Here is a 25,178-nt window from a genome sequence, read left to right as displayed (position 1 = left end):
TCTGAAAGTATTCGTATGGAGTGTAGCCATGTATGGAAGTGAAACATGGACAATAAATAGTTTGGACAAGAAGAGAATAGAAGCTTTCGAAATGTGGTGCTACAGAAGAATGCTGAAGATTAGATGGGTAGATCACATAACTAATGAGGAAGTATTAAATAGGATTGGGGAGAAGAGAAGTTTGTGGCACAACTTGACCAGAAGAAGGGATCGGTTGGTAGGACATGTTCTGAGGCATCAAGGGATCAACAATTTAGTATTGGAGGGCAGCGTGGAGGGTAAAAATCGTAGAGGGAGACCAAGAGATGAATACACTAAGCAGATTCAGAAGGATGTAGGTTGCAGTAGGTACTGGGAGATGAAAAAGCTTGCACAGGATAGAGTAGCATGGAGAGCTGCATCAAACCAGTCTCAGGACTGAAGACCACAACAATAACAACAACAACGGTAACTTATTATTTATTTTACTGGACCTCTATTTAAAAAAAAAATATTATCTGCACCTGTAAAGGTCACTATTATTAGTCAAGCAGCTAACTAGAATTTTCCATACAACTAGATCATTTGCACATCAAATGGTGTAATGTTTTAATTCCTTTTGACCTGGGAGTCCCAAATTCTTGCTTCACATTACATGGGAGCTAGTCCAATACCTTTACACCAGAGTGCATCAGTCGACCACAAACCCTAGGCGGAGACACAATATCGCGAGGTGCCTAAAGCGAGCGAGACGAGAAGCACCTCTGAAAGCTTTCTTCAGAAAAGAAAGGGAGATCTGCCAGTCTCAAACATCATGGAAGAAGTATAGTGTCCAGACAATAAGAATGTACGAGCCAAAAGTGGGCTCCCACAAGTCGAGCACTGCCTGAAGTTAATACTTCCTCTGAAATCGTACTTACAAACTATTTATTTGCTGTGTATTCCTCTGAACAATGTTTTCTGTCTCAGTGCCATCTCTGCGACAAAATGTAGTTCATATGTTCCACAAATTACATGAATATCTACAAAGAAACTGATCTGCCACAATAATTAAATATGCATAAGAAACATTCTACTTACCACGTGGCAGCAAATACTAACATAAAAAAGGTGTTGCAAGTGCTGGCTCTAAAATGATAGACACCCTATTATAGCAAGAGAGGAAAAGGTTGCACGAAATGATATTTCCAGGGATGGAGTGTGAAGTAAATCTGTCCACGTAATGAGGCCATCTAAGAGAATAATCAAAACTGCTGCAAAATATTCTAATAATACCAGTATTATTTCTTTTCACATTTTGCACCTGTCAAATATTAGCTATTCACTGCTCTACATTTCAGCAAAAGTGCAGATTTTGGTGACATTCTCGATTAAAAATGATGTAATTACCTTTTTTATGTTACATGAAACTGTGCTCCATCAGAAAATGAACTGCTGACATGCATCAGCTAAGTTTCTTCTGAATTTGTAACTACACCATGAAATGAGATAGCTTGTGAGAACAGTATAATAAAATTTATTGTGAAAATAACATTATTATAAGGACATATCCTACTACTACATCTACATTTAAAATGAAATTTTTTTTGTACAAACATCAAAATATTTTTGTAAATTGCTAACAACAAGAATAATAGACAAGAAATAAAGAATACAAAGAGCTCATAGATTAAAAATTCCTGTAAGCAATTTTGAGAATTATTTCTTCCCTTTACTGCTCAATGATTAAATACAAAATGCAAGAGAACAAAAGTTTTAAGATATCACTATCATTTGTCTGAGGCATGTGGTATCTTAGGCATATGAGAGATGACTGATTAAAAGTTTACTTTCTGTTGTAAGTATCAGATAGTTTTGAGAAATATTGTTTTGTTACATTATTAGTAGAAGATAAATTGGTAATACACTAAATATTTTTAGTGGTGTTACAGTTAAAAATCACGAACATTACTGTTACAATCGGTATACGAATAATGCAAAACTAATACACTAAATATTTTCAGTGGTGTTACAGTTAAGAATCATGAACATTACTGTTCCGATTGGTATAAGAATATTGCAAAACATTTTCTGAGAACTGGATTCTTTGGTTATGAATTGGTACAAGTGAGAAGGCTAGTGTTTTGTTGTGCCTGCTACCAGCCTTTACCATCAAATAATAATGTTTACTGTAGTCTTCATCATCTATGTCCGAACACTTCGTGGGAGGATTTAGGATGAGTTGCAAGGTAGTTACCAGTCTGTTGTGGGTACAACTGACAACTTGTTTTTAGGAAAGAAAGATTCCTGTCCACACTGGGGTAAGTACCCAGCATTGCTGTAGTGGCACCACTGCACGAAAGAGGCACAAGTAATTTAGGGAAACCACAAGATATGTATATCTGGGTGTTTGGATGAGGATTTGAACTGCTGCTCTCCTGTCACACCTCTCTCAGTATGTTGGCACTGTTTAGCCCAAATTTACATAATCCTCAATCAGCACAAATATTCAGCAAGTTGATCTACAAGTACACAAATGAAAAGTTTTTGGATCTGCTTTTGTTCAAAACATAAGCTGATTCCTTAAATTTGTAAGGCCTCCACATTATGATGCACAGTAAGAATTTTTAAGCAGATGTAGGGTCAGAATAAGGTTAGAACATCTGATGTGAGAAGGATAAACACGGAGTGATTAAAGGATATCTCATTCAGTATTTACTAACACTGTACTGTCCACGTGTTTCTCAGAAAGGTGTAACTGCCCGCACATTACCGACGGAACGGCCACTACGAGACGTGGCGTACGGAACTATAAATGATCTCCACAATCTGTGGTAAGGAGTCTCAGCTTAGTAACAGCCTCACGGGATGGATCGTGTGTTGGAGTGTGCCAGCTGTATTGTATTAACAGCTGGGCCTACCTGAAGTCAACTCAATTGTTTCTTCTTTCTCTTTCAATTGTGCTCTGAAGAGTGACGGTCTGATTCTCACTGGTTAGTGAAAAGTTACTTGTCTGTCATTCCAATTTGCAACAGGAAACTCTAAAATGATATTTAGGCTCTGATTTTACTTCCTGTACTGTATTACAAATTGCAATAAAAAAGTATGAAATAAATATATATATTTTGAGCAGCAGGTTATTATGAGTGGCAAAGAGAGAATATTTGCCGTGGACTTTATTGTAGAGTTGTACATTACACTCTCCCTAACAGGTGCACGTACGAGATTACCGAGAGAAAGTCAAACGACGGCAATAGAATGTAGGTGGAGTGCTACAGAAAGAAATATCTTCACCACTGGTATCGATATATCTTCACCAGCGGGACGTGAAGGAAGGGTTCACTTACGTGCTCCATCAATTTAATCTGTGATCGGCTCGGGTCATAAAATCGCAGCATAATAAGTGAAAAGTTGTTCGTAGATATAGCGCCACACTGCCAGATATTAAGAAAGTATATACGATCGAATTGAGCGAGAACAGTTACGAGAGGAGGAAGCAGAGAACAATATTTTTAACATTTTCTCAGTACAGTATACCTACCAAACCTGCTAGCCGCCACGGGACTCCGGATTTTACAGATCGGTGCTCTAGTCCTTGCTGCCTTTATCCGTGCAGTTGAGCTTGTAGATCTGGTAGTTGAGGTCAGTCGCCAGAGTCATCCACAGGAAGTAGGGCACGAAGAGGTAGCCGGCGACGGCGTTGATGCCGTAGAAGGAGTATCCGCAGGCCGCCACGTTGGCCCACAGCAGCGTGATGTCGACCAGGCTCCACGGGATGTTGCGCGCCCCGAAGAAGATGGGGCCCCACAGCCAGTTGAGCACCAGCTGGGAGCCGTACAGCACCAGGGGCAGCCTCGCCGGGCCTGCGATCGCGGCGACACGTGTCGTGAGAGGTCGCAACGAATGTAGGTAAGTGCGAGATAGCGCGTATAAAATACGAGAGACAACCCAATAGTGTGCTGTTTATAGATCGGTGGTGGAACATCTCGGGCACGTCACATTGTATCAGTATTTAGAGGTGAGACTAATAAGGGTTACAAAGTAGGCCGAGTACTTAAAATAATCATTAGGGAAGGCAAATGGAGGACTTAAATTTACTGGAAAGTTTCTGGGAAAGTACAACGCACCTATACTACCCGGTCGGGACTATCTCGATACCTATTAGTGGACATTAATACGCGGTGTGCCCACCTTCCACTTTTATAACGGAGCAACGGCAATCTGTTCTTCCTCGAGAGTCGTAAAAAGAGAAGGTAGTAAGGTCGGGCGCCGAGCTCCGGAGTGAAGCCGAGCTTCCGACTCGTTCCGTTCCGGAGGGGGCGCCACGGCCAGGTGGGGACTCCGGGCAGCCCGGTCCGTTTCAGGGATGCCGTCGTCCACAGACCGCCGGCTCGGCAGTGTGCACTGTCACCTTCTGCGAACTGTTCCTCCACCGAACACGACGCTGTAAAACGTGCTCCTATTAGCAGTTCCTTAAAGCGCAGTAAGGGAACTGCACCCTAACTGTGAAAAACTCCCCGGTGCAGTGACACCGCATCCACCGTACTTCACTGTTTACACTGCGCACGACAGCGTCTAACATTCTCTGGGCATTCACTAAACCCCAACTCTTCCACCGGATATCCGAACGATAAATCACGATTCGTCATTCCAAACCACTCATTTCCTGTCCTCCACTTTACACCACCGCGAGTGTCGCTTAGCGCTGACCACACAAATGTGTGACCTTATAAGGAGCTGCTCGAGCATCGTATCCCATTCCTCGCACCTCTTTAAGCACAGTTACAGTGCCTCCTGTACAGCTAGGAGCACTTTGGCACTCACGAGTGATTCCTTCCGCTGATTTCGTGTGAATCTTCACGACCTCCCTCCGCAACGGTATACGGTCCCCGTCCGTGAGTACTTGACGTGTGCCAGTTGACAGTCACATCGGCTCCCTGACACGTTTGCACACACTGAGTGGTGGCGATCCCTGCTGACGGACCCGTGCTGCTGTCACCACTTCTCTGCTGGCGACACACCGGAGCCCGCTTCCCCGTGCCCTGGCGGGTCCGCTTCTCGCGACATTCTGACGGTCAGTTTGACATTACGTACGGCTGCCCAGGCACTTCTGATCAGATAGTGCCTCACATTTGACACGGCAGTGCCACCGGCTGTACAGTATCGCTCCGGTGATTGGAGTCGTTGTTATGTAAGAGTGACAACAGACGACAAACTAATTTATAGACATATTGTTCAGATAGTAACAGGTCGATAACTGTAACAGAAATGCTGGGGGAACTTAAACGGGAATCCTCGGAAGGAGGTTACGACGTTCTCGCGAAAGTCCCGTTCTGTAAATTTAGTGGTACAGTGGGGTAACAGAGACGGGGGCACATTAATAACAATAACCCTGTAAAGTGTGCAGCGGCAGCAGGTACTGTAGTTGGTACCAGTTTTCTGTCGGATACCATTAAAAATGTGGAGTGTGGGGCGGGGCGAGGTACGCCGCCTGGTAATGGCACTCGTTTGGCGCACGTCGTCCGCTCTTGGGGCCGTTCCCTGACGTCTTCGGCCCCGTGTGTCTCGTATTAAATTACTTGTGTAGCCCTCATCTACGTTCTATCTCACTTCAGGTTTTTTTAAACATTAATAAGAATTGTCCTGTATATGGAAAAGTAGATGTGAAAGAAAACTGTCATACGTGAAGAAACGAATGGAACAAAATATCTAGGCACGGTGAACAATCACAAATTTGCCCGTAATCCTCTTCGACAAGCTACAGAATGAATGGAAGAAGAAACACACACAGGTGAAATGATTTGATTTGCAATACAGGAAACTCATCAAAATTTTATGACTGTCTCACTGCACTACTACAGATATTCAGAACTTATCTTTTTTGGAAAAGATTTATTTTGTCGCACGATCACATATAATTTCAACAAGAAATTATTATATACGTATTTTAAATACTAAAAAAGAGATAGAGGGGCTGGCCAGTACTTAACTCAGCTCAGTACAGCCGATAGATACACGAAACAGAACAGAAAATTTACATTCCTAGCTTTCGGAACTTTGTTCCTTCATCAGGGAGGATGACGACCATGCCTCCATCCTTACTACCCTCCCTGTTTACCTTTCCATGTTGCTTCATAACCTGGGTTGTGAGTAACTGAATCCACTTTCAATTCTTCCCTTTTTTCCCCCCTCTCTCCTCCCTGATGAAGGAACAAAGTTCCGAAATCTAGGAATGTAAATTTTCTGTTCCGTTTCGTGTATCTATCCGCTGTACTGAGCTAAGTACCGGCCAGCCCCTCTATCTCTTTGTTAGTATTTGTTTGACATCTTTATATGAGATTTTCCATTAATCATTTATATATGTATTTTGTTTGAGTCTAGTGTCGCAATTTTGTTTGTAATGGTTACCAGTTTCATTCCACTTCAGAACAGCTCAGATTTATTGGAGTACCAGACCAACCCCACAGTTATACGTGCTGCAACTAGAATAGATCTGAAGATGCTGTGAAATGGAACAAACTGGTAATCACTGCGTACACAAATGCACCAATACACTGCAATAAAAAAATACTACGGTAATAGTTACTGCTGATGTGTGTCTGCCTTGTTATTGTGTTAGTCTTTCATAAAAGAAATTATCATGTTTCAGCCATCACTGACTGTCTTGATATGATAAAAAGGAAGCAGAAGCTCTTTTAGAAAAGCACGTTGTCTGTGTCAGGCTGACATTGTGTTACTGTGAAAGTGCTTGTGAATGAACTACTGCTTCCATCGTATCACTGTTCTTTCCATCACCATCAAAATGTTAGTGTTTGCATAAAACATTTCTTGCAGATGAATTTCAAATGCTGCTCTGCAGTGAGCGAATTAAATGCTGTTATAATGTTATAGCACCATCTAGAAACTTTGGCAAGGAACAGTAGTAGCATTGTTTTATTAGGACATTTTACAATAAGCTAAACTCCAGGAGCAGGTATGCCGGCTGAATTGGCCGAGCGGTTCTAGGCGCTACAGTCTGGAACCGCACGACGGCTACAGTCGCAGGTTCGAATCCTGCCTCGGGCACGGATGTGTGTCATGTCCTTAGGTTAGCTAGGTTTAAATAGTACTACGTTCTAGGGGACTGGTGACCTCAGAAGTTAAGTCCCATAGTGCTCAGAGCCATTTGAACCATTTTGAAGCAGATATTTCTTAATTTATTACACATTTTCGTGAACACGTATTGTAGAATCTGATCATACAAAATTATCCTATCGGGGAGGGGGTACAACCACTTGTCGCCGTGTGACGCAACTTTTCATCTGATCCACAGGGTTCACCGAGTTGTATGTCGTGGAAAATGGGCACCGGTTTGAAGACCTCACTAACACGACCGTTCCGCTACCTGAACATTCGTCTACATACAGTCAGTTATGTAGATACAGTATGTCGCATCCCTAAAACACTGAATGTTTGTTGCTCCCTAACTGAAACTGGCACAGATTTTACTGAAATTGATTTGTAAACATTTAGTTTAAATACATCACCTACATGACAGAAAAAGTAATACTCTAGTGGAAAAAGATATAACTCATTGCTGTAACTTTCAGGACAATAACTAAAGTAACTGCATTCAAACTTTGCAGAAAGAGTAATGTTTGTTACAGCGAAAAAAATCCTGACAGACTTCTTAATAGTTACCACAAATTACGAGTACAAAATAAGGTGATAGAGCGCTTCAGGGAAAACACGGAGAATATTGTGACTAAATTTCCCAACTGTAGTTATCTAACGGGAGAGACTTCAAATTGCCGGCTGTAGAATGCGAGAACGGTGCAATTTTTTTGAGCACAGAATTTATGTGGAATTGTCTGAACATCTTTGCTTAGCAACTACTTGAAAAACAGACTCACGAGTGCAACATCTTAGAGCTCATAATAATTAATATACTCAGTTCTGATCGGCGAGGGAATCGGTAGCCGTAATGCTGTCACAGCGTCGATGATTACAAGAGGACTCTTAACTAAGGCAGGACAATACGACGTACCTCGCATACGACACAAACAGCGCGTCCGACGTTCGGCGGGAAGAGAGACGCGAGGGACAGGCGGGCTCCGACCGCCACCCACGCTACAGACTCTTAGAGTAAATATCTCTGGAGTGAGCATTGCGTTCTGCGCATGTTGTCAACATTAAACCAGGATTGTCACGTGTTTTCGGGACTTCGCTGTGCCTGTGTGGTTCCTGCAGCGTTTGAAGTTTATAATATCAAGAGTTTTTGTTGTGTTTCACCGTTTGTTGATAGTGTAATAGCGATGGTGACTTACTATTGTTGCTACGGACGCAAAGAAAAATATGTGAAAGGAGGGATAGTAACTTTTCATGGGTACATACCATGTAGCTCTAATTATAGTTATCATATTAGTAAGTTAAAAAATTTCGAGACGCATTAGAATTAAGGCTTGATTCTGTAGACCTATTTTTCTACGATTTTATGACTATATAATAGATATTACGGCTCGTACAAAGGCTTACAAACAATCGCTTCCTCTCGTAAATTTGCTAGTGGAACAGGAAAGGGAATGGTTAGTTGTTTCAGCAAATACTATCCTCCGTGCATTTATCAGTGACTTGTCGATTGTGTATGTAGATTATTCAGTCTACTATTTATTTAATAAAATGGGAGAAAGTATGTAAAATGCGTTAAATAAGTGTCACCAGTAAGAAAAATTGTGCTTTAGGCCGCAAAAACGAGGAAATAAATACGCAGAAATAGCAAAAAGAGGACGAATTAGCAGGGATATAATCGCTAATGTGTGGCAAATTCGGTGTTTTTCGGACACTTGCAAAAGTGCTAGCGTACTGTCAAGTCGTTTTGCAGGACTATCACTGCAAAAATGTACGTCAGGCTCTGTAATACTATAAAGTGCCGTATCATACCGAAAACTACAAAAAATCGAGTGAATCCGAATTGCGACACATATCGCAAAGAAGCAGGATGTAATATCACTTGCCCTTAAAAGTTACGTAGCTGGTTTATTCCCGGTATCAAATGGATGAGTCACCCTCAAAGGCCAAGACGAAGGCTCCAGTAGCAACCCTGTTGTCTCTGGGTCCCCTGTAAACGCGCCGGACGGAATGAACACAGAGCTCGTCGTCAGACTGCACGATGGAAAACAATCCCCTGCACCATGTTAGGTTTTATGGGGAGTAACGGTAACAGGAATATGACCCAGCTTGTCACGGGCGAGTAATGGTCGGGATTGGGCTAGGGATGCTGTCTGAATGAATACTGCGCCATTTCGCATGTTAGACAGCACTGTCACTTCTCCAAACTTATCTTCAAGGTGTTCAACGAAAAGCTGAGGCTTTGTAGGTAGAAAGGAGTCCGCATCAGTTCTGCTACATACTAAAAACTGGGGCGAATATGGCTCTCTGTGTTCTGTAGCCCTACATTGGTCTCATGGTGTAACGAGGGAGGGAAACGATTTAGCGTCATACCTGTCGTCATTGTATTCTACCTCGCCCTTCTTAGAGACTGCTGGTGCCGCACGGTCACCGGCAAGAGATGACTCAGTCCGCTTCATTGTGGGTCATCCGCCCTGATGCCACCCACTGCGATTGGGGACACTCTGCACAGGTGGCATCCAGCCACAGCAAAGCCTACTTGGTACGATGGCTGTTGCCGGGATTCCTGATGATCCAGGAAGGCAGGCATCTACTCCTCAGCATACGTGGCGAGTGTAGAGCTCAGGCATCAGCAGTGCGATCCACGTGTTCTCAGGGGGCTACCGACAAATGGGTACACGACAGCCCCATCGCAACGGAGTGGCTACCGTGCTAGATATCGGGCGCAGAGAAATCCAGTACTGTCACAGGGTCGAAAGAGGACAGGAGACAATGGAAGAAGATTACATACCTCGGAAAGTGTCCTCGCCCAAATAGTGGAATCGCAGGTGCAGATGCAAAGCGATGACGAGAGATTCGGGAGATCGAATCTAAGGGCACTACGGATAACCTGTGCACCATGTAAGGTGTCCTTCCCCTTATGGCCCATGCTTCTGTAGAATTTTGAAAGTGGCAGGTGGGATCTGAACTCAAAGGGCCAAAAAGTGAGACCCATTTTAGTCGCCTCTGACGACAGACAGGAATACCTCGGGCCTATTCTAATCCCGGACCTGCACGGGGATGTCGACTTCAGACCACAGCGTCCGACATTGATGCCTTTTCTGGTTTCGGATCTCGAGGAAGAATGAGCAGCCACTCCTGCACAGACATTCAGACACCTCACCGAAAGTGTACCCATCGTCAACACGTGTCTCGGTACGGGGCTGTACTGCGGCCTTCCTTCAGAGAACCGACAATCCAGAAAAGAGGTAATATTGTTTCATTCTAGACAGTACAAGGGCACACGCACTGGTGCTCGTACGACAGTATCACGGAGGTGTTTTCGGTGACAGGATAATCGTTACGGTGAGCTCCTGCATCGAACACAGACTGTAACAACCATTTACGGTACTGACGTCAGTGGACGGTACCTGAACTTGTTATTCGATGCACTGCCACCAGTGTGTGTTCAGTTTGTCCACAACCCTGTGATCGGGTGTTTCCGCTGAACTGCGCCATTGTGTTCTCGGGCTGCGGGGCCACTTCTAACTAGACAAATATGGCCAACGGCGTTGTGGCACGGCCACGTGCCAAAGGCAGGGGAACGAGGGGGTGTCGGCGCCAGCGAGCCCTCTCTAGAGGCACGGCTACTGGTGTCTGCACAGTGTGGGACACGCGGCTTGCGTCGTACGTGAAACACACTGTAATTTCTACTCAGCGACAACGACAGGACGTAGACTGCAAATTATTTGAGTAGTTGACGTGAAATAGTGATCTCTACAGACACTGACACGCAGAATCAAAGGAAAAAAATTAATAGTACGCTGTAGACAAGTTACGCGCCGAGAGATGGGAAAGACCGGTCACAGTTCAGTAGCCGTGGCAGGAAGTCGACACGGAAGCAAAGTGAGCTGCTTCAGAGGTTAAAATGAAATGAAAGCTCTGTTGACAACAAAAGCTGAACGAAGCCGTAATGAGAAGAAAGTGAGAAGTGCTCGACGTATTGGAAAGTAAAATTTTGGCGACCAAAGTGACGAAAAATACTAAAAAATCTTTACTTGTCCAGTGTCAATAAAAGGACAAAAATCGCCTGTAGAGGCACCCAGAGTCTGAAGTTCAAACGGAAAATCACGGAAAGGAAGTCCAGATACCCAGTTCGATCTTCCAAAATGGTTTCGCTGACGTAGATCGTAATACGGTTCTGCCTTCAGTCACTGCACAAACGCCGAAACGACAGAAATCACTGGACAGGGTCGAGGCGACTGGATGTGGTTTTTAGGCGGTTTTCCACATTCGATCGGTTTGAATGCCGGGCTGGTACACGAGTCCCGCCTCAGGTACGTCGTCACACTGAGACGTGAGATTTACTCTGGACGCAGACAGACGGCGTACACAGGTTCCTGCGGGCGTCAAGAAGCGCGTGCTGCCACTTAACGTAGGGAGAAGGCAACAGGCGGAACGAGGAGGAGAGGGAGATTCCGGTTTTCCAGAAGGGTCGTCGGATACGTACCCGTCATAATACGGCGAGTGGATATGACGATGACGCCAGTGTTCTAGAGTTAAGGGACACGTTTTATGCCCGAGAAATTCAACTCGCTCTGCTCGTCCACGATATTCAAAGGGCAGTCGATAACAGAGGAACTGCAGCTCACAAAAAAAAAAGCTTGTCGTCCTACGAGCTTGCCGAGCGTCGATCGCGGATGGGACGGGAAAGGCCGTATACACGTCGCCGCACACCGTAACGTGGCTGGCGCAGTGCAGATGAAAATGTTATAGTTTCATTTGAGGAACGCGTTTGGTTGAGTTCGTCTGCAGAGAAAAACAGACGGGAAGATTAGCCCCTTTACGTAACCACGTGATAACCTCGTCCCGACGGCTTGAAGCGATCGTGAAATGTTTATCCACGTCGCGTGGGATTGCTCCCCTTTGTGACTGTCTAGCCAGAATGACAACTACTTTTCTTCTGTTCAGAGAACTCAGGTCATCAGCCCCCAAACAGGAAACGCCGTAGTAAACGTTTCGGCACTCAAAACTCTGAACTTTCTGGATAAGCGCTGTAAGAGCAATCACAGAGAGATTTTTTTGAATTGCGCTTGGTATAACGCCTTGGGAACGAAGTATTTTAGCAACAGCTAGCTTCCTCGATTTGGAAAGCCAGTTTATTTTTTGGCAATATGTGCTTTGCATGTTTCTGTTCAGTGAAGCAGGTAGGTCAGTGGGGAAGGCCTTTTTCCCGCTTCCGTGGTATCCGGTTACACTAAGCTACAATTACAACTGTACAGTGAAGGGGTGCTCTGTATTTACGGAGCGGCGCCTTAGGTTTTTCTTGCGTCGCTTGACAAGTGTCGATTACTTGAGTGTCTCTGCTGAGATGGTACGAATTCTGATACAGCACGGCATCTTTCGCAGAGCAAGCTATGTTAATGTCATCTGTCATTACGGCATCTACTGAATGTGATGACGCGCTCCATGTTACTGTGGCCGTATGGAATAAACAAATGGAGGGAGCATCGGCCGTTAACGACACTGCCAAGTTAAAACAGTTTTGGGCGGCTTTGCAGGACGAGTGAGAGCAGAGTGAGCGAGCAAAAAGTTCAGCACTTTTGAAGAAAAAAAAAAGAAAAGAACTTGTATAGCAGTAATAAATAATGCCTACAGGAACCTATGTTAAAACATCAGAAATTACATGTACTATGTTGAGGTAAAAGTACTATTTGCGAAGAGTACCTGGACACCATGTTGGTGGTGTGAAGGCGGCAGTGGTCTTTCTGCAGACAGAGACCGATGGTACGCCGTTTCCTCCGCGTCCACAGCTAACCGCGGTGCAGCTCGGCAGTTTTCACAATCCTAAATCAGTGTCAGAAGTGAAATCCTTGGGCCAACTTTGAATATTGTTAAACTGTCGTATAATCTCGTGTATTGATAATACGTGATAGAAAGGGTCCTTTGACGAACTGAACACTGAACGCCGGACCGTTGCACATCGTAGTCTCATGCTTAGCTGTAGCTACGTCATCATATCACTGAGGCACACTATTAGGTTGGTGCATAAGCTGATAGCGTTTTTTGTTTTGCATGTGGGTTTATTTATGGATTGTCAATTCTTATTTGGAGTTCGCTGTAGCGATTTGAGCCTAAATATTGTCAGTCGGAGATAGTGAGTGGGGCTGTGGATGCTAGAAGGTGGAGGGCCAACAATTGGCACTCATTGAGCAGAGGGGTGAGAGCAGCAGGCCGTGCACGGGGCAACGCCACTGCACGGAGCACGGCCAGGAAACGGTTTCCTCGTTTTATGCAGGGTCGGTTTGACGCTGGTGACTCTCCACGTCCAGGAAGACCTGAGCTGTTTGACGGAGGTCGTTCGAACGCATCAATCCTCAATGAGTCACGTCAGTGTACTCGAAAATTGGCGGATTTGATGAACTGTGGCCATTGCACCATCGTGCGACATTTGCATCCAATGGGGAAGGTTCAAAAATCGGGCGTACGGCTGGCACATCTTGTAACTCAAAATTATCAGATCAGCTTCTGTCTTTGCTCGTCATCAACTGGCTCGTGAACAACCCCGACCATTCCAATCCTGTAATGTTACTTGTGACGAGAAGTGTTGTCTTTGTGTTAACATAACGGAAAGAGGGGAACAGTCGAGAAGCTCCCCGTACAGGGACCCGCGCACATCCACGAGAGATAATGTTACGCGTCTGCTGGAACAGCGCAGTGCGACCACCACTGGTGACATTTACTGTGAACGACTGAGACGTGTTGCAGACGCACCACGAAGACTGCGCCCAGTGACGCCAGGCTGACGAAAGGCGCTGCACACGAGTCACTGTGCAGCCACCTTATTCACATTTTCCGCCATCTATCGAGCAGCCTTCGAGGAATTTGCTTTCCGGACGAAAATGCGCTCCGTGCATAGCTCGACGAGTCTTTCGTCTCAAAACCGAGTGAATCGAAAAGTTACCCCAGCTTTGGCAGGCTGTTGTAAATAAAGAAGCCGAATGTATTATGGACGAGTAGGCTCTTACGTGCATCCGTCGTGTGTATTGAGCTTATGGAGAAACGGCACCGACCCAGTGCACTCCGCCCTGTACGTGGACGCTCCTCCAGCCCCGCCTCCCACCTTCCCCGGTTCCAGTCGCGACCGCACGACACACCGCAGCTCCCTAGTTTTACGTTCACGGTCTTTTCGCGAGTGTACGTTGTGGGAAGCGACACATCGGTCGACACTTGCAGAAAAGCGCGGCGTGGCAGTTACAAGTGTTAAGCAGGGCGCCTCTGCCACCCAGGGCTTTCCGGCAACGCCGTGGCGCTTCCGCGCTTGCTTATGGAACGCGCTTTTCTTTGGGCCAGTCAGAGGCAGTACGAACGGAAGAAAACACGACAGGAATACTGGACACGCAGGAAAGGAAGAAACTGGGGTCGTAACGAGATCCTCACTGGCCAATAAGGAGCTACTGAGACGCTTTCTGCAATTTAACTGAGCGTGCGCAAATGTGACCTGCGTGCACATAACAGTGTAACTAATAAGTGACAAAGAAATGAAAATAAAGTATATATTCAGAAATGGTTGTATTGTAGCGGTGAAACGCGCGCCTGGAAAGTTAGAGGCCGGGAAACTTCCAGTGTGGCCTCAACCTGACCGAGGACGCGCGCCCCCACCGCCACTGAGCCACCCGCAACTCCAGCAGACGCCTCCACACCCGCACCTGCTTCACTCGGCTTTGCAGGAGTGCCGCCGTGCCTTCCGGCACGGTCATTACGCTCCTTGGCGTAAGCACCTTGTGTCTACATCTACATCACTACTCCGTAATTCACGATAAAGTTACCAACGTGAAGGGGTTGTGCGGCGTCGATTAAAATCGGTAAGCGTGTTTCTACATCTCAAAGATGATGTCTATTCAAATTTCGCGCTAGTCGATAAAAGTGGCGACTATAGCGTCTCTATGAGGATGCAAATCAGGTTTGCTTTAAATACACTCTGTGACAGTCGTGACGTTGGATGTGGTCAGTTGATGTGGGTCGAGAATGCCTTTAAAGTGACAAAGACACCATTATCAACACATCACAGGGCTACGAGAACTGCAGAAAGAGGGCAGGGACGTATCCACTGTACACACGGTGGCCAGAACACCGGGCTCCGGACGGCCGCGTGGCAGGGAAGACCACCGTGTCCGGCGCATCGTGCTGCACCTGCAGCAGCAGTTTGATCAGCAGTTGCACCACAGTGGCACGAACAACTTTTACAAACAGCATAACTGGAGGGCACTTCCGAGTCAGGCAGCCCTCAGCGTCCGTCCGATTGAGCCCGAACCCTCCCAATTTGCGACTTATTGGAGGACAGGGCAGAGGTGTGTCGTGTTTTCAGGCGAAAGCTGGTTCTGCCTCGGTGCCAGAGATGGCCGTGTGTGGGTTGGGAGTAGGACAGCTGAGGGCGTGCGCACGCCGGGCCCGCACCTGGTGCTACGGTCTCAAGTGTGCTTTCGTACGACATCACGACGCACCCCGACTGCAAACTTGTACGGCAGTCTGGTGCTCCGACTTGTCGTGCTGTCACACACGAACGGCATTCCGAGGCCCACATACAGCTGTTGTGACCTAGCATTCTCCACAGATTGTCGACGTGTTGCCTCGGCCCGATCCGTCGCCAGATTTTTCTGCAATCGAGCACATATGAGACACCATCGGACAACTTTTCTTTTTGTATGTGTTAGTTCAAATGGCTCTGAGCACTATGGAACTTAACTTCTGAGGTCATCAGTCCCCTAGAACTTAGAACTACTTAAACCTAACTAACCTAAGGACGTCACACACAGCCACGCCCGAGGCAGGATTCGAACCTGCGACCGTAGCGGTCGCTCGGTTCCAGCCTGTAGCGCGTAGAACCGCTCGGCCACCCCGGTCGGCTGTGGTGGTTCCAGTTACAGTTGTTTGTAATTGTAGTCCCTAGGTATGTAGTTGAATCGACTGCCTGTAAATTCTATTATTTGTCGTGTAGAAGAAATTTAGTGGATGGTTTTCAGTACTCACGTGGAGGACCTCATGCGTTTCATTGTTGAGGGTCAGTTGCCAATTGTGGCAGCGTACAGACATCTTATCTGAGTCGTTTTGTAGTTCGTACTGGTCTGAGGACTGCGGGAGGCGGCAAGCGAGAGCAGCGCCAGCAGGCGGTCTGAGAGGGCTGTGTGTGCCAGTCCGGCAGGCAACAGCCGAAGCCACGAGCGTCAACTAGCGTTAAGAGGTTCTCAGGAGTGCTTTCTAACCAACAAAAGTACTTAGACACAGTAATATATTAAGATGTACTTAACTGTAATTGGCGTTGGTGAATTCCACCGTGAGCTAAGTGACGTTGGTCGCTTATCGCAGGGAGGAGTGTAGGTAGGTAGGGCGGCCTCTGAAATGTTAGACGATATATGACGCGGAAAGTTTTATTGTTTGTCTTCTGGTGCCGACAATTCAGGGGTATTGGCGATTCGTGTCGATCAGCTACTGAGGTGAAAATTTTGACACGCAAGTTGACAGACGGTCTTATTCAAACTCGGCACTTACCTGTAGCGAGGAATACGAAATTGAATTAAGGCTGTCGTAGTGAGAGAGGAGAAGTGACATTTAGCGTCTCATCCTGCATAACAGATATAATTATAAGTACAGTTACTGTTATTTCTCAAGTAATCGTCCACTGGCACTGACAACACGGTTGGATTGTTTTGGGGGAAGAGAGCAAACAGCGAGATCATCGGTCTCATCGTATTAGGGAAGGATGGGGAAGGAAGTCGGCCGTGCCCTTTGACAGGAACCATCCCAGCATTTGCCTGGGAAATCACGGCAAACATAAATCAGGAAGGCCGGACGCGGGATTGAACCGTCGTCCTCCTGACTGCCAGTCCAGTGTGCTACCACTGCGCCACATCGCTCGGTGACAACACGGCAACTGTTGGTCAGGCAAGTACAGTGTCACAACTGTGGGTGGCGGTGATCTGAGAGAGAGAATGTCCCGAATGGCGCAGACTTTTGACGACGAGAACTGGAAGGCCGGCTCTGCCGCCGACTCGCTACGGCTTCCAACGCACGTAGGCGCAGGTACGTGTGCGGCCCGAGGTGCCTCCCCGTGGTCTCAGTGTTGGCTCTCGAGCAAAAATGTACACCTAGATTACAGACAGCAGAGGGCCTATTATCACTTCCCTGCGGAGCGGCAGGTATCGGATTTTTTCACGCTACGAATTCCCGTCAGTTATTACGAAGTGACGGGGAATCACGAATCCAGTCGCACGGAATTTGATTGTAAGTCGGTTTTGGCGAATGGTGTCGAAAGCCTCGTGGAGGTCTAGAAATTGGGTGTGACCAGGTCGGTGCGGTACCTCGGAAGCCGGCGCCGTCCTTCCAGACGAGGTACGAGGCGTACCCCATGGCGGCGTACAGGGCGCTCCAGACGGGCGCGTACGCCCAGCGGGGCGGCGTCCAGCGCGGCTTCCTCAGGCGGTCGTACCAGTCGGAGCGCACCAGCGTGCGGAACACGGCCGCCTGCAGCGCGGGCACCGTGTACGGCAAGGCGCACGCCATCACGGCCGGGCACGGGACGCGCATCTCGCTGCCGAGCACGCGGAACACACTGCCGCCAGCCAGCGTCCGTCCGCCGCCCCTCGCACCGTGATTCTGCACATTCGACTCCTCCGCTCCGCGCCGCGTCACCGCATTAGGTTACAATACTGTTTGCGCTCCCTCCATTTCAAAGGCTAATCGGCCGCGACCGTTACGTAAGTCGCGCCGCCGCAGTTCCCGCGGGTCACCGGCAGATGGCAGGCGAGGCCATTCGGCTTCGCGCCGAAGCTCGGCATTTAACGTTTTTCCTCGCTAACTGACTCGGTGGAACGCCGACTCGTTCCCGAAATATGCATACGGAGCGCTTTGTTACGTTATATGGTCAGTCGTCGTGCTGCGACGAAATCGGCTTAAGGAAATCGCCGACGACTCTGCGATGCCTTTGATGTTTTCAACCTTTCCTTGACGGCATTAGATCCTTTGAAAACACTACAGTTCTCTCTGTACACATTCACATAAAATACACACAAACAATAAAAACTTTACTTATGGTACAAACGTATGCACATACATCTAAAACGAAACATCAGCAGTCTTCATACGAAACGGTGCCTTGGCGAAGGAACGAATGTACTTCACGTACATGAAGTACCGTTCTGTCATTGCTATTACTCTCCAACGCTTCAGATTATGGAACTGAGCTTACGAAATAAAAGAACATGTACATACTGCAAAATGAGGCCGTTTTGATATATAGTGGCCCCGGTAACGGTAAAACTTGTTTGTCAAATTCTCTCTTATCTATCCTCGGATTTTTCAAATAAGCGCGCAGCGTTCAATTTAATCTCTCTTTCGAAGCAGCTGTCAGGCAATGCGTACCTGTCGCGAAGTATTTGACACTAATGCGAATCCTTACTGATGCAGACGGAGCATCTACTTTAGCACTGTGCATAAAGATGAGAAGGAAAACTAGACGCTGGTTGAGGAAATGGTTGAAGTCGAGAGAGAAATATATCCACGAAAATCTGCTAAAGGAAATATTATACTCGGAACTTGATGATAACGGCAACTTTAATTCAACTTTCATTTTGTTGCGCTTCCGCATGCATGTTGTGCGGCAGACAGCAGAGGTGTGCCGGTCTGCACTCGTGTTTGATGTGAATGCCGCCATCAGTAACGAAAACTCTAAACGCATTCGCTCGAATGGGAATCAAAAGAAATTCATTACGGTTGTGACGTTGGTAGAAGACAGTACTGTGTTCCCATACACTAATAAAAAATAAATTCTGACTCAGATATTCGATACAATATGTGTGGATCTACTGCCGTATGCGGCGATCGGATGTACCACAACATAAAACCGTGAAAAACACAACAATAGTACGTGTAAGTATCATCGTACTGACTAATTTTTTTAAAAAGTGAAAGTTTTCGTCATAAAGATATGAAATTAGCACCTGTTGAAGGAGCGTTCGCTTACCATACCGTCCACCACAACCAATCTTTCAGATCAACCATTATATTTCTAAACTTGCCCGATGTACTTTTTGAAAACAAATTTGCTTGTGTCCGTACCAAATCCGAGACAATTAGATTAAATGTTTTAACGCTTAGAAAGAATCTTCACTCTGCAGCGGAGTGTGCGCTGATATGAAACGTGCCTCGTGATGACTGGGTGTTGTGTGACGTCCTTAGGTTAGTTAGGTTTAAGTAGTTCTCAGTTCTAGGGGACTGGTGACCATAGCTGTTAAGTCCCATAGTGCTCAGAGCCATTTGATATGAAACGTCCTGGCAGATTAAAACTGTGTGCCGGACCGAGGCTCGAACTGAGGAAGGAAGGAGATGAGGTAATGGCAGAGTTAAAGTTGTGAGGATGGGTCGTGAATCGTGTTCTAACTCCATTTGCCACTTCTGAACTAGAATCTGATGCACAAAAAGCGAATTACAACTTGAAACAAAACAGAAAAACACTCGCTCTTTGTGCAGATAATACGAACTGTAATTTTGGTGGTGTATCTAAAAAGGGCGCCGACAACGTCTTCACGAAGGACAAGGGAGATTTAGGTCATAACTTACTTTCGGTTGAGTGTTCTGCTCATATAATCCACAATACTATCCAGATGACTTCTGATATCCTTGCTACCGATATTGAAGGCATTGTTTCTAAAATATTCTTATTTCTGTGTGTATACTATAAGAGTTGGAAATGTTAAAAGAATTTTCTAAATTTGTTGACGACGAGTACAAACAAGTTTTAGGCCGTAGCAAAACAAGGTGGCTTCTTTCAGTCCCTGCAGCGGAACGTCTTCTAACTGTGTTTGTTCCTATGAAATCGTATTTAGAATTTCCCAGTAAATGTCCATTTGTTATGAAATTATTCTTTGAAAATTGTTTATCAGAAACTTGGCTGCCCTTTGTTTACAACCAAACAACTTGTAACACTGTAGTTCAAAGAGTAGAGGGTGAAACAATTACAGTTTCCGAATAATTTCTGTGTTAAATGATTTTAAAACTAATTTAGTTTCCAAGGGAGGTAAGATCAGCTGACAGATCAATTCTTGGTAAATTGTAAAATGAGGAATTATCATCGGAGATTGGAATGGTTGGACAGTATGTCCATACATTTTATGAAACAGCACCTTAATATCTAAATAAGTCGTCTTATTCCACCGAGAATCTTCGGGGCTGCTGTTTGGCTAACACATGGCAGGAGCACGCCAATGGAAGCACAAACAAAAGACAAGATTTCATTAGTGCAATGGCTCCTTCATCTATGACAGACGATACTGGTCTCTATGATGAGTATGTGTATATTAAACAATATACGAGGGTTAGAACTTAAATAGTGGCAACTATTTATTCACAACCGATACGAATGAGTTTCATGTTTTCACCTGTTACTGTCCTTCAAAGTAGTCACCAGCGTTGTGTAGAACCCGTTGCCAGCGATGTGGAAGGCGTAGTATACCGTTAGCAGAGCCTGTTCTATTGATGGTGCGAATGGAGCGGTGTACTGCCTGTCGAATCTCTGGAACAGTTCTGAAACGAATGCCACGAAGTGGTTCCTGCATCTTCGGAGTCAAATCAAAGTCACAAGGACTTGAGTCCGGGGAGTATGGTGGATGGTACAGTACTTCCCAGTCCCATCCACCGAACAGAGCAGCCACAGCTTGCATTGTCGTGCAAAATGATGGGTGAGTTGCGCATAAAGTGTCGCCGCTTCTTTCGCAGAGCTGGTCGCAGGTGATGCTTCAAAAACGAACAGTAATACTGTGCATTGGCGGTCTGCCGTGGAGGAACGTGATGCGTCAGGATAACACCATCACTGTCTTACACGACAATCACCGTAACTTTCGCCATACTGGGGCTCTGACGCACTTTCGACTTTCGCGACGACCCATAATGACGCCATTCGTTGGTTAGGCGTTTCTTTTTTGGCTCGTACGATGTGGCCCATGCCTCATGCTGTGTTACGACACGGCGTAATAAAGCCTCTCCTTCGCGCTGATAGCGCTCCAAGTGCGTCTGAGCAGCGTCGTAACGCATCCATTTCTGCATTTTCGTAGAGTCATGCGGAACACTTCGTGATGCAATTTTTCGCACGCCCAGACGTTCCCTCAGGATGAGAAGCACAGTCGTATGCGCTAATCTGGTTTCGTGGGCGAGCTTACGTCGATGAGTGTCCACTAAGGCGGCAGCAGCGTGCACTTCTTCTTCAGCGACGCTAGGACGACCTGCCCGATGCACGTCTGCCACAGTTTGCCGACCTTCGTTGAAGGCTTTTACCCGACGTGCCACTATTATGTGCGGCGACGTAGAGTCCCCGCACGCCTCTCGAAGACCTCGGTGACACTGTCGTGCTGTACGACCTCAGTCTGGCACGTTCAGTCTCGATCCAGCTCCGTTGTTCCTGTTTCGAAAACACAGTGACACCGTTACGTTGGACCGCTCACTCACAAGTGACGTGTGTTTCCCTCGATTGTGCGCACGCCGGTGACGTGGGACGGGCGAGTCCATTTGGCCGGCGGTAAGGTAGGTACGTCAACAACGTGTGCTGTCAGCGACGATAGTAGACTCGATTGCATAGTGTCTCCACAGAAGTGGTGCCACTGTTCAAGTTCCAACCTACGTTTATCACTGAAAATACTAAAGAAATGGAAATTGGAAAAAACTACACCTATCGACTGTTGGGTAGAAATTATATCATATTGTAATATGACCAACGTCCCTTATATCAAATTTCTTAAAATATGTGAATTTTTTTCTTTGTTTACCTGCAACTAATGCTGAACTTCGACCGCACTTGTGTACATTTTTACAAAATGTTGTGTGGTAAAGTAGACTTACTGACTTATTGAAGAAGATCCACTAATCAGCAAAATATCAGAGGAATTACTCCTGCACTAATAATTCTACAGGATTTCGCGGCGGCATGGCTACATTCTGACGACAATGGCAGAGCTAGCCATAGAAAGCTCGAGAATTTTATTGCAATTGGCGCGGTTTGAAAACCGAGAAGATTTTATTCCTTCTACGCGATTGTTTGGCTGGAGTGAATTCAGAGCTACTGTATGTCTAAGTTACACATTATTTATTTGTTCGGTTATTATTAGTTTGAAACCTTCGTATTTATGACGAAATAATTTTACGCTTTCTCTTTTGCCCCTTTTTCGTTTATAAAAATTTAATACGTCTCGTTTAATTGTTTCAAAAACTATCCTCACCTTGCGTTAAACATGCGCGGCAAAAAAATGGACACAGCCTCTGACCTCTTGTCAAATAGGCCGTCAAACAAATTTTTTCTATGTTTGACAAACGCGTCGTACAGATTCGCTCACAAGCTTGACAAACTGTTGATTGTTTACAATAGCCTTAACAACTATCTACCACCATCTACAACAACTTGTGTTGAAAATCAGAATCCAGCAATCAGATTGAACCACGGTTGTTCCAGAGAAAGAGCTATTCGCGATGTGAAATCGGTAGAAACCGAGTCAAATCTTGTGAAGAGTAAGCACTAATACGAGGGTATGCCGAAACGTCGTGTCTCCCAATTTCTTATATGTGATATCTCTTAAAAGATTTTAAAATAAAATGGATGTTACCAACATTGTACATCTTTATTCTTTGTGTCTACGTATACATCGAGAGGCCAGTTAGCTGATACTGCCAGTGTGGGATGTTTTACTTGGTCGTCGGAGGCACAAGCTCAGCTCTCCTTGCACCGCTTCACCACTATCAAAGCCAAGTCCTCGAAAGTGTTCTTTAAGTTTTGGAAACAGATGAAAATCGGATGGGGCCAAGTGGGAACTGTATGGAGGACTATCGATGACAGTGGACCCGAAGCATCAGGCTGTTGCAGCGTTCGTGTGTGTGGTCCTGTACTGTCACGCTGAATGAGAACTGCTCCGTCTGTTTCTCGCGCAGCGACACAATTACGTTACGCGTTACATTTCAGAGCCCTCTAGCGGCAAACGGCTGCAAGTATGTAGACATGAAGAATAAAGGTGTAGAATTTTAATAACTTTTGTTTGAAAAGGTGTACAAGTTCTCGCACAAAAATTTGGGAGCATTACATTTCAGCGCGTTAGTAAACACGAGGTCTGAAGTTCAGAACCACTGGTGTGGGACAAGCTGCCCCGTCGTATTAGAAGCAGCGTCGGCTGTTCACTACAGGAGTGACAGACAAGAAACTGTCGCCTTCAGCCGAACGTAACAGTCAGTGCTACGAACTGGCGCCTGCGTGGTCCGCACGTCTACATTCTGCATTTGTAAGACTCGTGTCAGTTCCTGTTTACTGTCTACATACGGTACACATCTACAAACCACTGAGAAGTGCGCGGCAGGGAGTACTTACGTTTTACGGATTCTCCCGTTCCATTCGCGTATGAGGCGCGGTAAGAATGGCAGTTTAAATGCCTGCCCGCATCTCGTGGTCGTGCGGTAGCGTTCTCGCTTCCCACGCCCGGGTTCCCGGGTTCGATTCCCGGCGGGGTCAGGGATTTTCTCTGCCTCGTGACGGCTGGGTGTTGTGTGCTGTCCTTAGGTTAGTTAGGTTTAAGTAGTTCTAAGTTCTAGGGGACTGATGACCATAGATGTTAAGTCCCATAGTGCTCAGAGCCATTTAAATGCCTCCGTGCGCCCCTCGATAACACGCACAGTAACTAATCTTGCCTTTGCGATCCCTACGGGAGCGACACGTAGGAGGGAAAGTATGTTCTTAGGCACCTCACTTAATACTTGATCTCGAAACTCGATCTTCAGGTACCTAGCAAGAGTGGCAGTTGTTTCCCATCTTACAACTAGTCTAATACGAGCCTCCCTATTAAAAAAACTGGAGTTGAAATTTATTACCTTGTTTTGAAACGCCTTCCTTGGAACTTTAAGTCACGGTATACTATACACTGTATATTTAATTGACGCAAAATGCATTGTGCATGTATTTCCAGTCTGTATTTGGCGTATGCGTGTTAAAGCCCTCTATTTGTCTTTCATTTGTTAGTCTTCCAGTTTCATTTCAGCTATTTACACTACGGCTTTGTAATCTCGATGTGTGTGTCAAAATTATATCAACAGCAGCGCTGATGGTTCGCGTAACGCTTGCTGTAAATTGTATGACGAAGAGAGAGATTATATGAAATGGCAAGAAACTTTAGTAAAAAGTTTGATTAAGCGTCAAGATGTCGCACGAATATAATTAGTCAGCAGCCAGACCTGTGTATATTGTGATTACTATATTAATAACGGCATTGTCCGCAAAACGAAGTCCTATTTATAGTAAATTTCAGAAAAACTATAATGTCTCGGCCGTGTAATGACGAATGGAAACGTATAAACTGCTGCAGAAACTTTCTTCAATGAAAGATGCCTGTTAAAAGAAAACTTAAGGACATAGACGTCACACGCAAACAAGGATTTTTTTTTTTTTTTTTTTTTTTTTTTTTTTTTTTTTTTTTTTTTTAGGAAAAGCAAAAGTGATATAGCTATGATGGTGATGGTCACCAGCATCCGAAAGGTATAGACAATGGACGAAGAAGCAAATACTTCCCATGCACTTCTGCTTGTATAGCAAAACCTGTAAAATACCGGTCGCTGCAGAATTTAAGAGTAAATTTGGAGGATATTAATATTTTTTTGGAGTGCTTCGTGTTTTCAGAATAACTCTATAAACGCTTTTTAAAATGAAAGCATTATTCCACCTGATTACAGTGTAAGGAAATAAAGCTAGACAACTGCTCATAATTGCTAGATGTATTGCCGCCGGTAATGCTCGGGCTAACACGTGTGATCCACAGACACATCGCGCGACCAGCTCTACCTCCGCGGCTCGTCGAGCGCTAGTTCGAGTATCGAGATTGCGCTTACGTACCGTGGAAGCCGCCGCCGTCGCGCCACACGAGGTACGAGGCGTAGCCCATGGCGGTGTAGAGCGCAGTCCAGACGGGCCCGAACAGCCAGGCGGGCGGCCGCAGCGCGGGTTTGCGCAGCCGCCGGTACCAGTCGCTGCCGAGGGCCCTGTTGATGCAGACGCCGCCCGCCATGCCGCCTGCGGCCGGCAGCAGGCAAGCGCACAACGCCTCCAGCTCGCTCCTCAT

At 46.0% G+C, this 25,178-nt stretch overlaps 1 protein-coding gene across 1 annotated transcript; it reads right to left on the bottom strand.

Moving 5' to 3' along the window:
• Window positions 1–1,523: 1,523 nt before the first annotated feature.
• On the bottom strand, window positions 1,524–25,178 carry LOC124718783 (translocator protein-like). The gene is made up of 3 exons (XM_047244392.1): window positions 24,953–25,178; window positions 17,403–17,717; window positions 1,524–3,821 (listed from the first exon to the last, which is right to left on the bottom strand). The coding sequence occupies exons 1-3, from the start codon at window positions 25,176–25,178 to the stop codon at window positions 3,547–3,549; spliced, it is 816 nt and encodes a 271-aa protein (XP_047100348.1). The 3' UTR covers window positions 1,524–3,546.

Source organism: Schistocerca piceifrons, chromosome 10 (genome assembly GCF_021461385.2).
Source record: "Schistocerca piceifrons isolate TAMUIC-IGC-003096 chromosome 10, iqSchPice1.1, whole genome shotgun sequence".
Taxonomy (NCBI): Eukaryota; Metazoa; Arthropoda; class Insecta; order Orthoptera; family Acrididae; genus Schistocerca; species Schistocerca piceifrons.
The sequence above is the reverse complement of the archived record's forward strand: the minus strand, read 5'-3'. Positions and strand labels throughout refer to the sequence as shown.